At 31.3% G+C, this 12284-nt stretch overlaps 1 protein-coding gene across 1 annotated transcript; it reads right to left on the reverse strand.

The window, feature by feature from the left end:
• Window positions 1-282: 282 nt before the first annotated feature.
• On the reverse strand, window positions 283-3259 carry LOC18595859 (acyl-[acyl-carrier-protein] hydrolase FATB2, chloroplastic-like). The gene is made up of 7 exons (XM_088807650.1): window positions 2848-3259; window positions 2602-2711; window positions 2354-2490; window positions 2093-2206; window positions 1811-1979; window positions 1495-1563; window positions 283-619 (listed from the first exon to the last, which is right to left on the reverse strand). The coding sequence occupies exons 1-7, from the start codon at window positions 3257-3259 to the stop codon at window positions 374-376; spliced, it is 1257 nt and encodes a 418-aa protein (XP_088663776.1). The 3' UTR covers window positions 283-373.
• Between the last annotated feature and the right edge of the window lie 9025 nt (window positions 3260-12284).

Genomic DNA, 12284 nt, shown 5'->3' on the forward strand with positions numbered 1-12284 from the left:
AACAGTTCTACACATCATTGTGAATGTTTTGGCTTCATTTTATTTTAGCTTTTGTTGCTTGTTTTTCGTAAGTATTTGTTTCCAATTCTTAAAATATTGCAAAATATTATAAATGGGAAAGTTTACAATTTTAATTAATAAAAAATGCATAAATACTTAAAATATAACAAATACAAAAGTAAAATAGCACATTTTTATATATTTGATCGTAATTACAGTTATAATTTTTAATTATTTCACAATAGAATTTTCTTTTTGTATCCAAACATATATTTTGCCTTAATTTAATTTTAAACCTAAAAACAAATAGTAAAAACAATAACAAGACTGAGTGTTATTTATTGTTCGTGCATGTCAGGCTTTTGGCTCCCCTTTAATTTATAGTTTGTCGGCAGATAGATTTTGGCCTCCAAGCGGTCCTTGCCCCTGCAAGTTCCGGTCCACTCTCAAGACGGAGGACGTGTTCTAATTCAATTTCTTGATTGTTCGTTGAGAGACCAGTTTCCTTGGTAACAACTCTGGATAAAGATTGAATCACATCATCTTTCAAGCACTCCTTTCGGTACTGGAGACTTACTCTAGAAAGCTCATGGCTATGTATAAGAGAGGTAGGAGTACCCTGAAAAACAGTGTAACTAATTAGAGGTGAGTATTTGCCAACAATTAATGCAATGATAATGTTTATACAACGTATGCTTCAATATTTTTTTTCCTGTGCTAAAATAGTTGAAATCCAAAAAATGGAGAGACAAAATTAATAGTATGATGTATAAATAATAAAAATTAGAATATCTTAACCTTGGTGATGTATACAAGCTAGGTATGCTAATAAGTGGGAAAAGGTGTACATATAGGGGAGGTGTAATGGTTATTTTGTAGGCATTTGGATGTAACAAGTTTTCTGCCTATATTCGGAGTTAAAGATTTCAAGCAGCATTATGTACTCTAATCATTACATTAATACAAATACTCAATTGGCCTTTCAAAAAAAAATGTTTGTTAAGTTAAATTGGTAGGAAAACCCTATAAATTATAAAGCTATAGTTCCAAAAATAGCCTCTTAATTAATTAGGATTTTTATCTCAGTTTTGGAAAGAGAAAAATTTTGTGGCCTTACACTTTTGTCTTTCATTATTTGTGCCACCTAATATGATAAAATTTCATTGGTTTATCTTAAATTTAAATTGTCCAATTAAATTTTGCCACATCAGGAAGGACGAATAGTAAAAATTCAAGCCTAGAGTCAAAGAGCATTAATCAAGATAATAGCTCAAATAGAGGCTAGATATGGAGTGAATGACGAACGTTAAAGAGTGGAGACTTTCTCATTTTTTGAAACTTATTTTTTAATAAGTAATACCCACTCGAGTTATAATTTGAAGGCAATGAATTTATATTTGCTAAAAATTATTGGTAAATAAGATAAATAAATAATCACCAGGCACGGCATGAGTATCTTCAAACGGGGTAAAGAATTTGGAAAGGCGATCTTACCTCCAAAATCCAGTCAAGATACTTTGCATTGTTTACATGGTAATTGAAATCCAGGTCATGCCAATAGGACTGCATATTTGGGGAATGATCAAAAAAATTAAACATAAAAAAGACATCCTTAATTAGCATATATATATGGCAACACACAACGTTACATAAAAACATAAAAATTAAACCCTAAACCCTAAGCCCTAAACCCTAACCCTAAGCCCTAAACCCTAACCTTAAGCCCTAAGCCCTAAGCCCTAAGTCCTAAGCCCTAAACCCTAAACTCTAAATCGATTGATCACATATGGCAACACACAACGTTACTTACAGTCAATCCGGTTCGGATGTTATCCATTTTCCCAACTTGGGGACATAAAATTTTGTCAGCTTCGAAGAGAGGCTCAGCGTCTGTCGTAAGATAAGGCTTTAGCTCCTGTTTGACTTCCTCCGGAAACTTGCATGTTTTTCTTGTTTTCTTATTCATCATCACAGCTAAGCTGCACATAGCCAACAGCACAAGGCAATGCAAATAAGCATTCAGGGACATTGAAGCTATAAAAATATGCATGTTAACTAATAATATACAGATCATTAGGGCAACATATTTAACCATGATGCTCGAACTAGAGTTTCGCCTGTCTTGCTGTCATTGACAATCCATTCCAAACGCAAACCAGTCCTTCCTGATGTATAGATCCGGTGGTATATCTGGACAACATCAGCCCTTCAAAACACAAAGGCCTCGTCATCCACCCGTAATTTCTCTTCAAACATGATATTATTTCCAGTTAAACAATTAACTTCGAACTAAACTTATCTATCTGCATCAACGTAATAATAACTCCGTAAAGAATGGTTTAATTTGACTTACCAAGAAGGATAGCGATCCACCTCAATACACATGCCACGGAATATCCATAGCAAGTCCCTTTTAATCATCTCTGGCGTTACACCTACAAGGGAATCGCTTGACATCCCCATCTTCTTTCTATGGTTAAGTGATGACTCCTATACAAGAAGAGAAAAGGCAAGAGGGGAGACCAACAAATTATCAAATACAGTAAAGTACTGTAAATTTTTTATTATAATCAGCTCTAGTGGAAATTAAGATTATGAAACCTGCAAATAATTCATTATAGCCCTTGCTGAAACTTTGTACTCAGAGTCTATCTCGAATGACCTAATGGAAAAATTCTGCTGGAAAACCAGTCCGTCATTTATCAATCTTCCTTCCGTCGTCAGGTGTTCCATTGTTGCTGCAAATTAAAGATTCTAGTCACGTGTTCATATCAAAACGATATAGGCTTTCTACCATTCAAGCTAAAAGATAGAAGAAGAAAAACATTATGGAGGAGTAATTCGTACCGGGTGGTGAAGTCATCATTTCCTCATCCTTCAGGCTTTCTATCATTGATGTTGCTCTACTGTCATTAGTAAGCAGTGCTTGAGCCTGCAATTTGACCTTCAAACTACTGTCTCGAGTAAACTTAACCATCTTTCCATTCGTATTTGAACTTGTATCTATTTGTTGCAAGCAAATCTTTGATTTATTCGTTGAATTCCAGGATGAGGGAGAGATCGCCATGAAGAACTTCGATGTCATAATGTTTGAAGATGCTGCCATAATAGTTAGATGGAAACACTGAACTTGGTGAATATTGGAAGCTGCAGATGTGATCAAACCTTGGATGGAACTTTCTCCTCCAACTTTACTGAAATCAGTCCAGATTAAAAAGAGCAGACTGTTAACAGTTAACCTGAAATATGCACAGAGCATTCGTATATGAAACTACATGGGATCTTTGGCGAAATATTATAGAACAAACTAAAATTGATATGAGTTGAATGTAAACAAGATTAAAAAAGTTCATATTGAAACCTGATAAGATAACTGTCACTTCTGAAAACTCTTATCAAGGGAAGAAGGCAATGCGCATCAATCCAACATCTGACAGAATGCAGGGAATTGATCTTGGGCTTGCGGATGATGCCTTTGTCATTGGGACTAAGATTTATACCACTGAGAAATCTGTACGCATGTGAATTTCATTGTAATCAAGAAAAGATTTTATCAATTAAAAAATAAAAACACCTTCACTCAATCTACATAAAGTTTCATTATTTTTTTTTATTTTAAAATAGCAATATAATCCCTCTCTGTTTTCAAAACGATTTTATCAATTAAAATAGAGACAACACCTGTCATTCTAGAATGTACCCAAAAAAAAAAGCCATATCTCAATCCACTAAATAAATACAGACGCGGAGGGGCAACTTTAAATTTGTTATAATTCACTCTTTTAAAAAAAATTATAATTTCACCCCTACAACATTTTTAAAATTTTTCTAACATATTTTTATTTTTATTTTGAAATTTTATGATTTTACCCCTATAATAATTTTTTATTTGATGAGATGTCCACAACAATTAACCAACAATTTTTTTTTTTCTGAAAGATTAGCTAACAATTAATTTTAATAATACTAAAATAAAACCTATTACAATAGAATTATTCCTAAACTCTACTTCTCCAAAACTTCACAACCACCCCTTCTTGTTCTCTTTTCTTTTTACCAAATACCATAGAAACAAAAAAAAAATTATTTTTTTCACTTTTTTGCTTGCCAGCATAACTTCTAATCAACTAACCTAATTTTCAAATCATGATAATTGATAAGTTTAGTTTATTTACTCATTTTATTTTTAATATTTTCAACTTTAAATTTTTCTTTATTTATTAATTTCTAATTGGTGATTTTGACTTGTGATTACTGTCTTAACCATTTTTGTTAAAAGCAAAAAAAAAAAATGATTTGATTAAGCACGTAAGGTTAGTTATTACTTATTCATTTAGAGATTGGCTGATTGCTTTCTTACAAATGCTTTGTGTTTTTTTTTCTTAAATTCTTGTAAACAATTAAGTTTTTTATTTGAGATTGTTTTCTCATTGAATTGTTTATTGAAATTGTATTTAATTTTTGTGATTAATTTTAGGGGATTGTTTTCCTATTGAATTGTTTATTGATAACCCTTAATATTTTTTAGAAGATTACCTCCCATTGAGATTTTTATTATTATAGTTGTTACTTTTTGTTTATTGTTAAGTTTATCTAAAATTGATATTATTATCATTATTAAATTATTTATAATTATACTAGTTAATTTTTTAAGTAAACTATTAAAATTGATTCCTTTAAATAATTTTCAGAATTTACTTGTATAATTTTCATATGAACTTTTTCATCTAAGTTGATTTATATTTTTGTCAAGCATTAAACTTTCAGTATGAATGTTTTATAAATATTATCTTTGACCCTTCGTCTTCTTAAATGTGAAATCTTGATTTTGCCACTGAAAATACCCATGCTATTATTTAATGGCAGCAAAAAGATTTTATCAATTAAAAATAGCCAGAATCTTCCCCAGCCTTCATCCAAAAAAGGATTCATTGATTGAAATCTCAAACACATGTACTTGTGTTTTATATATTAAGCAATGAAATCCCGTGAGGTATTGTTTTCTATTTATTTGCAGACAATCTAGGCATATCATGACTTAGGATGATGTAAAAATTTTATCTTTTCCCTTATATATATATATATATAAAAAAAAAAAACAAACACAACTCTATTCAAAGCACCACATAGGGTCTAGGTAACTCTTATATACCATTAAACCTTTTCAGATGTGATCCATCGTTTCAAATCTTCAACGTTAGCATCACAACAACTCTATTCAAAGTACCAAATAGGGTCCAAGTAACTCTTATGTACAATTAAACCTTTTCAGATGTGATCCATCGTTTCAAATCTACAACGTTAGCATCACAATTGACCCATGAATAAGGGTTTTTCTCCTTTAAAATTTCCTATGACGACTTAGACGGTCTTCTTGTATTCTTATTTGACAACTATATGGAGTCTCAACTAAGTGACCAAGTTAATTACGCTTTGTTATCAGGATTTATATGAAATGATTTAATGAAAAAGTTCTGCTGGAAAGCAAGTCAGTTCACCCTTTATCAATCTTCCACACAGTATCAAGTCTTGCATTTTGGCTGCAAGATTATATTATTATATATTAGCAAGAGTCATTATCATGATTCATTTCAAACAGGGCCAGCCTTGGGTAAACCCACCCAAAAAGGGGGCTTTAAGCCCTAAATTTGAAGAAGTCCCATAATTTTATAATAATTATAATATAATTAATTATATTAAAAATATATAAGAGATACGATAATTGATAAAATATTTACCTATTCTCTAATAAATATCTATTTTCTCTCACTTTCATATCTCTATTAATTCTCAACTATTTATCTCATTTCTCATAAAAAATATGTAAAAGTCAAAAATAATTAATAAAATAACAAGTTTCAAAAAAAATTAATAAAATAACATATTCTCTCATTTTTCAAATTATGTGCCTAATAAATATCAATTTTTATCATTTTTCAATTCTTACAGTGCTATTAATTCTCAACTATTTCTCCTTTCTTCTTAAAAAATTTTATCTAAAATGAACATAGAACCTAAATTCCGTGATACACATATTATTCGTAGAAAAAAATAATTTGATGGGAATGTTGATATGAAATAACAAGATCTCTTAAAGAATCATTTAGAATTAATTACTTCTTAAATATATTAAATCAAGTACTTTTTTCACTTCAAAGTAGCTTTGAACAATTTAATATATATGAAAGCATTTTTTGTTTTCGTAAAAAGTTGAAGTTATTAGACGATAATAAATATAAGAACTATTCTGATATTGATGGTTTAGATTTATTTTCAAAGTTAAAAATTTTAAAAAAAATTATACAAATGGAAGATACTAGTCAAATCGACTACTTAATCACATAAAAAGACTCAATTCTTTTCGAAATGCATATATTACTTTTAGAATAATATTAACAATTCTTGTAAATATTACTTTAGGAGAAAGAAGTTTTTCAAAACTAAAATCAATAAAATCTTATTTAAGATCAACAATGTCTCAAAAAAGATTAAATGGATTAACTATATTATCAATTAAAAAAAATATTAGAAGAACTTCATTATAAAAATTTACTTAGAAATTTTGCATCCCAAAAAACTAAAAGAGTAAAATTTTAATAAATTTTTTTCTTAATTTCAATAAAAAATCATTTTTAAATATTTTACTTTAAACCTTCTAAGTTATTGAGTCACCCTGCTGCCAAAATTAACCAATTAAACGAAGAAAATTCACCATACAGGGTGGCAAATTGGTATCTCCTTGACTTTTATTGATATGCTTTTCTAAAGATAGCAATAACTTTAAGGTTAGTCTTGAATTATTGATCATATTCTCATTATCTCACAATTTTTTTCATAAAAATAAAAAAAGAATGAAAATTTATTTTTTTCTTAAATTTTCTATGAGCGAGATTTCTATTGAAAGAATTAATTGAATTAAAACTATATAAATAGGTTGCCTAATCTCTCAAGGCAAGACAAATTATATTTTCTCCATTTCAAATTAAATATTTACTTTGACTTGCCATGAACAGTAAAAAATACTTTAACTTTAATATTTTTAATAGTTTAAAAAATTATTAATAGTAATATACTATAATTTTCAGTGACAAAAAGTAAAATATATTAATTAAAAATCAATATAGAGCATAGAAAAGTAAGAGTTGTTGGTTTCAAAAACATGGTATTAATTTTGAAACAAACTAAAAAAATATATAAACAACATAGTCAATTTAAAACGAAAAAAATATATTAATTCGAGACAATCAAACGAACCTTTTAAAACTTATGCTAATTGCAATGTAGATGCTTAAGAACTCTTTTTCATCCCTAAGCATAAATTTCATACATATATTGTTGGTGCAAATGGGGTTTAGATGAAATTCAATGAATTAGCAAAATTGACTTTAAGGCGAGTCTTTCAATAAACGTCATCTTAAAACTTATTTCATCCTCACCACTCAGTATGCAAAGGAGAATAATGCGAATAGCCTTAGGGATACAATGAAGTCAATGTCTAACTTCGTCTTGCACTTTATGGGAGAAAACCGCTAGATACACCTGAGGCTTTGTAAAGTTGTTCGGTCTTAGAGCTTACTTTCTACAGCAAGTAGATTATAAGAAATTTGGATTCCTTTGATAGATGATAGGAACTCAAGTGTTTATGTTTATTTTTAGAACATAACACTCTTATCTCTCTTGATTTTTCTGTACTTGACTTATTTGTTTTGGTGTGTCAAAATAGTTGGCAACAAACCCTTTATATAGGCTTACAAGTCTCTTCTTCAAGGACACAACTCTTTCATTAAGGCACCACTTTATCAAAAAGACATCTTTACATTTTGCAAAACACAACCTTTGGATAAAGGTATTGTTTCAATAATCACTTTATGAAAGGACAATTATTTATTCCATAAAACATAATCTTTAAGCTATAATTTAAAACGATAACTTTTCATGTTTAAACTTTTGAGTTGTAGTGATTTTTCAATTTGTCTTTTAACCTTTGAATGCCATTTTACCAAAAGACATAACTATTCACATGAAAAACCTACCTACAATCCAATAGTCACACCATGTCACTTTATGTGACATAACCTTTGAGCTAAGATAGTTTTTCATTATGTGACATAACCTTTGATTTTGAAAATACACCAACAATCCTTCACCCTTTTCAAAATTTTCAAATACCAATAACTTTGGGAATCTTGTGCATAAATAAAGGTATTTCGTAGATTTGAACTTTTATTTAGTGAGTGTGGTTGGTTTTAGTTTGAATTGAGTGGTTGACAAAATATTGAACCATCATTTCTTCATTTGACTAGTCGACCCACTAAACACACACAAGTTTCCTTGCTCACTTTGTATCTAGTTTTGCCAACACGTTTTATGGCCTTATGTTTTGCATCCAATCATAAGTGCTATCAAAGTCAAGCCTTTAGCTCCTAGAAGCGACCACACTTCCACTCACATAAGTAGCACCCATCGAAAGTATCCTGTAATTATAGTACTTCAACATATACATGTTATGGGTCTATTGAGAACTTTTGTTTAACCTTTCCTTACATATTATGGAAACCAAACACTATATACCTTGGGATGGAAAATATAAATTAGTGTTTGCAATCACCCATGTGGTAGAATGGTCAGTACACAAAATTTGCAAGTCCGTCACAAACGTCGAGGTGAGCTCCCACCATTGGAGATTTAGTTGATAGACTTGAGACTCATCCCTCTTAAGGTCTTTATTACCAAGTCCTTTTTCAGATCTTTGATGATCCACTAAATGTAACAACCGTTCCTCAATCGCTACCGACATCCAAGTCTCGCGGAGGAAATCGCTAAGTCCCGAACAAGCCTTAATTGAAACTTTAGTTAATATGCCATCAATCCATGAAATTACTTTGAACCATGTACCTCTTTGTAATAAAAATTGAACATAAATCATATTAAACCATCTTATCCTTTATTCACCATAATCGTAAGAATTCATTAAAGTCTATAGTATCTAACTACACATTTACATCGACATTATTTACAAATACATCAAGCTATAAATGACTCGACCTCTAGCAGCGAAGCAACTCGAAATAAAGTGCTATGAGATGCCTTTACCTATTCACGGTGGACCATAAGCGCCAATGATTGCACGCAAGGCTAATCACTATATGTAAACGGGGAAATAAGGGGGTGAGTCTTATAAACTCAGTGATCATCGACTTCGTGAGAAGGGCGTAGATGGGAAACAAGCATAAAGTAGATAAGTTGAATAATAAACCGGAATGAAACATGATGATCTTAAGAAACCAAATCACATGGAGGAAACTTTGTGCCTTATAGAAATGATGCTGTAAAATCACAATGCAATATTTCACTTGGCAAAACAATGCCAAAAACAAGTGTAGCAAAACAGAGTTCAATCATCGAAAACATCACTTGCCATCAAAATACAAATAATAGTATAAAAGTATGCACGCTCCCAAAATGTGTGGCATGTTAAGAAATCAACATGTTCAGCCAGATAAACCAACTCATGTTCGTCAAGTAAGCATTGAAAGCTTTTATTTAAATAAGGGGAGCTACAGAGAAATCTTAACTCTCCACCATGCAAAAGAGTATGCGTTGAAAAACTCACAAGGCTCTCGAGTAGTTAAGCATAGTAATCACCAGTGGACCCACTTCCACGTAATAACAATCCGAGAGCCTCTCTCCACCGGATTCCCACAACCATGGCAGTCTCGATAATGTTGGCCGACATTGGAGAAATCATGCGGTCACAATCGCGAATATCACTTGTGGCCTAGCCACATATAACAACCCGTGGCCTTGCCACATAAAATCACAAACCATGACCCCAGCCATGTCTAACAACCCGTCGGTGACCCAAAGGTTCTCTAGTTAGAGCTCACTTGTGCATAAGGGTCACACTATCTCGATGTAACATTCGACCTACTCTCGACGCTCTTGGTTTGTTAAAACCATTTTCAAAACCAAATCCATGTTTTTCGAGGCTTTTGTTCAAATCAGTTGAAATCAAGGTTCAATAACCTTTCAAAATGCTTTTCGCATTAAAAAGGCACGGTGTAAATACTTGTATAAAAATCAGACTAAAATCGGCTCTTGAAAATTTGCATATAAATCATTTAACAAATGCGTATCACACAAAAAAACAAGACACAGATTTTTGATGCAAAACAATATAAAAGGCTTGTTTCTCGGTTTCTAAAACTCGTTACATATATGTACGTATATATATAGTCTACAAAAATAATTTTTCAAATTAGCTTACATCCACAATCTCCTATGAGTTCTACCAGCTCATGCTTTCCACAATAATAGTGTATAAACCATTGTAAATCCATTTAGAATTTGCCTATCGAGGCTAACAGCTCATGCTTTCTACAATTTCATTTAATGAAATCCGGCAACGTTTATAAAATGTATAACATTATATAGCTATGGAAATTTTCAAATAGGCACCCCTTACTCATCTTACGATAGCAGGACACTATGTTACCATCGATTTAGGTGCATATCTAGCTAATTCTACTTGCCCGCCACCCGTTTCGTCCTTCGACATGCCACCACGGCAATCTTTTTCATTCACACAACTTCCTAGCAACCATGTAAACTCAATATATTTAATTCCACACATGTACGGGCAACACTTCAATCAATCAATTCTTAACCTAATTTCATAGTTAATCTCATGCTTACACACAATTATATATGGTAGCAACTTTACCAAAGAAGTCTTTAATCTTTGCATGCATAATCCTTACCCTTTACTTTCTTCAAACATTACATTCTCACAACATCAAATCTCACAACCAATATAAGAATTCTTTCTAACCCATAATCATATAGCATAAACAATTAAGGATTAGGCCATAATTTGTCTTACCTTTCCTCAATAATTTATCTTGAACTAAAACTAAGAAATCTCAAGCTCCTTGGTAGTTTAATCTCACATTTTTTGCGAATCACCAACATGCATGCTTTCCTTGGCATCCACACGGTATTCTTTTGCTGCCACAAACATTTTCACACATTATAATCAGTTCAAAAAGCATGCATTCAATCAAAATAATAATTTTTACCTTCTTTATCTTGAAATCTTTAAGTCAAACCACCAAACTCTCCTTAAATTTCAACAATGGCATGTGGGTGGGAGGAAAAACCTCTCGATTTTTTTTCTCTAGCTTCTCAAAGCCGAACCTTCCTTCCTTTCTCTTTTTCTTTTTCTTTCTTCTCTTTTCTCTTTTTTTCTTTCTTTCTTCTCTTTTCTTTTTTTTCTTTTTTTCTTCTCCTTTCTCTTTTCTTTTTGGTTATGGGCGGACTTTTCAAGGCCAAAGCCTTGAAAATCTCTTCACTTTTTCATTTTTGCTCACACATGGGCGGATTGCCCAAGGCTACATTCTTTTCCATTATTTTCTTTTCTTTTCTCTTTACTTTTCTTGCATGGGCGGATTGCCCAAAACTTGATGACTTTTTGATATTTTTCCTTTTATTTTATGTGATAAAATTACAAGGCAAAAGGCTTTGCAACCTTTTCACCCACCACCTTGACTTTCCATTCTTTCTTTTCATTTTTTTTTATTCCATGCACCACTTTTAACTCATGTTTTATTTAGTCACTCATTGTCCCGTTTAAGTCACATGCAACCCACTTTCTTCTTTCTTCACTTGACCACCAACGCATCAATCACATTATATGCAAATAAATTTTAATCTTATTCTTTCTTTTACTTCACATGGTAGGGGTCCCACATGTCCCCCACTAACTTTTCCTTTTTGCACACCATAGTTTGCATGTAATAGTAACTTCCACATGTATATCTCATATTCCTCATAATCTAACTTTCCTTGGTTAGGAAATTTCCTTTTTTAACTTCAAATATTGAAATTACAAATAAATCCTCAAACTTTTCCTTATTTACCATGTGACCCCTTCAACTTTCATCCTTTACAATTGGGTCCTTCCAACATTTCTTAAACTTTAATTTCCTTCTATCTTTCCTCCTTTACATGTGTACAATCAAAATATCAAAGTTGCACTTCACTAAGGTGTTATCATAATATTTAAATACTTACTTACCTAATCTAGTTTTATTTACTAAAGACACGCAGGCCCCACGTCATCATTTTTTTTTAAATTCTTTCTTATTTCTTCTCCCCTGCTTAGATTAGTTATATAATCCTCCTTCATGACTAATTTCAATAATAAATAAAATATTAATATTTTAATATTATTTTATTTCAAAATTTTTCTCTAGCCTTCTAGGGCTCCAAAACATCTTACTTTA

The sequence above is a fragment of the Theobroma cacao genome, chromosome 6 (assembly GCF_053813885.1).
Source record: "Theobroma cacao isolate CCN51 chromosome 6, ASM5381388v1, whole genome shotgun sequence".
NCBI classification, from domain to species: domain Eukaryota; kingdom Viridiplantae; phylum Streptophyta; class Magnoliopsida; order Malvales; family Malvaceae; genus Theobroma; species Theobroma cacao.